General features: G+C 53.5%; 1 protein-coding gene across 1 annotated transcript in view; it reads left to right on the top strand.

The window, feature by feature from the left end:
• Positions 1–1,806, top strand: part of LOC107106337 (protein kinase C beta type-like) — a gene marked incomplete at its 5' end in the record, with an annotated part of 104,111 nt that overhangs the window by 49,643 nt on the left and 52,662 nt on the right. Inside the window, 1 exon segment of the mRNA XM_015406472.1 lies at positions 1,257–1,425. Within this exon segment, the coding sequence (XP_015261958.1) occupies positions 1,257–1,425 (169 nt within the window).

Genomic DNA, 1,806 nt, shown 5'->3' with positions numbered 1-1,806 from the left:
CCGACCTTCCGCAGCCTGCAGTTCAGCGTCTTAACCACTTGAGCCACCGCGGCTCCTTTGGGTGGGGTATAGATCCAGTCTCCTCCTCCTCTTCTTCTTCGTAAGCTTCCTCTGGCCCAGATTTGGGGGTGGCGCTCGGTTGTGCAGGGGGTCTTTCCACCAGGATCACATTTCTTGAGTGAAGAGAGCCTCTGGGTTACTTCTGGGCATAATCCAGGGTGGTGCTGGGGCCCTTGGAGGGCCCGGGTGCTCTGAGAGCCATCCGAGGAGAAGACACAAACACCGGAGCCCTCTGCTGCATCTGTCATCTGCTAGTGAATGACCTCCTGTGTCTTGAAAGGATCAGAGCGGCTTGCTTGGGGCTCCTGATCCGTTCCCCCCACAGCCTGTGTCGTGCAATGTTCCCTCTAAGGTGTGGAGCCTTGTGAGCAAAAATTCTACTTTGTGAGCTGCTGGCATGAAAGTTCTGAGCCAGCAATTTGGCGGCTGCATAAACAACTTGTCTTCTCTGGAGCCGTCCTTCCTGAGCCAAGACAAAAATGTGTGGGCCAGAGGCTAACAAACTGCGAGCTGGCTCACGCTCACTCAGCTTAGAGGGAACATGGGTTGTGGTTGGAGTTGCCAGCCTCTAGGCAGGGCCTGGAGGCCTCCTGGAATGACAGCTGATCTCCAGAATGACCAGGTCAGTTTTTGTGGCGCCAAGAGCAGCTTTGGAAGGGGGGGGGGCTGTCTGGCATCACAACCAATGTTCCCTCTAAGCTATGGGGTCTTGTGAGCAAAAATTGTACGTTGTGAGTTACTGGCATTAAAGTTCTGAGCGAACAGTTTGGTTACTGCATAAATTTTGCTCTGGAGCCATCCTTCCTGAGCTAAGACAAAAATGTGTGCGCCGGAGGCTAAATAACTGTGAGATAGCTCACACCAACTCAGCTTAGAGGGAACACTGATCACAACCCCCTTGAGGTCCCTCCCTAGTTCCCACCCCCAGACCTCCAGGGATTTCCCAAGCCAGGGTTGGCTGCCGTCACTGGAGGGGTTGGGTTCCGTGCGGGACACAGTGGCGTATCCCATGCAGTCATATAAAAGGGGCAACAACAGGAACTGGGGACCTTTAAAGATGTCCCTGGGATCCAGCTTCCGATCCGGCATCGTTCCAATCCATCTGCATCCCTGGTGCTTCCTCCTCCCCTGCCTTTCGGGGCTCCGGTCCCTTTCCCTCTTCCGTTCCGTGACCTCCCTCTCTTCGAACCCTGCAGCGACCTGAAGCTTGACAATGTCATGCTGGACTCCGAGGGACACATCAAGATTGCGGACTTTGGCATGTGCAAAGAGAACGTCTGGGACGGGGTCACCACCAAGACCTTCTGCGGCACCCCGGACTACATCGCTCCTGAGGTGAGATCCTGTTGGGAAGGGACAACCCGCGTCCTTCCTCTTCGGCCCCTCCTGCTTCCCACCTAAATGTAGAAAAAAGCAAGAGTCCAGGAGCACCTCAAAGACTCACAGAATATGTGGCAGGGGAGGAGCATTAATGTGCACCTGGTATTTCTGGCCACTCTGTGACAGAGTGTTGGACTGCATGGGCCATTGGCCTGATCCAACATTGGCTTCTCTTCTGTTCTTCTGTTCTTATGAGCGTCTCTTCTGTTCTTCTGTTCTTCTGAGCTTTCATGAGTCACTGCTCACTTCCTCAGATGCAGTTAGAATGGGAGTCCATCAGTCCTGTGTATTGGAGAGTGGAATGATTTCAGATGCCGAATGACATTAGCATTGGCTTCTGTTCTTATGTTCTTATGAGCTTCTCTT

The sequence above is a fragment of the Gekko japonicus genome, unplaced genomic scaffold (genome assembly GCF_001447785.1).
Source record: "Gekko japonicus isolate JY-2015 unplaced genomic scaffold, Gekko_japonicus_V1.1 scaffold4095, whole genome shotgun sequence".
NCBI lineage: Eukaryota > Metazoa > Chordata > Lepidosauria > Squamata > Gekkonidae > Gekko > Gekko japonicus.
Note: the sequence above shows the minus strand (reverse complement) of the source record. Positions and strands in the feature narration are given on the sequence as shown.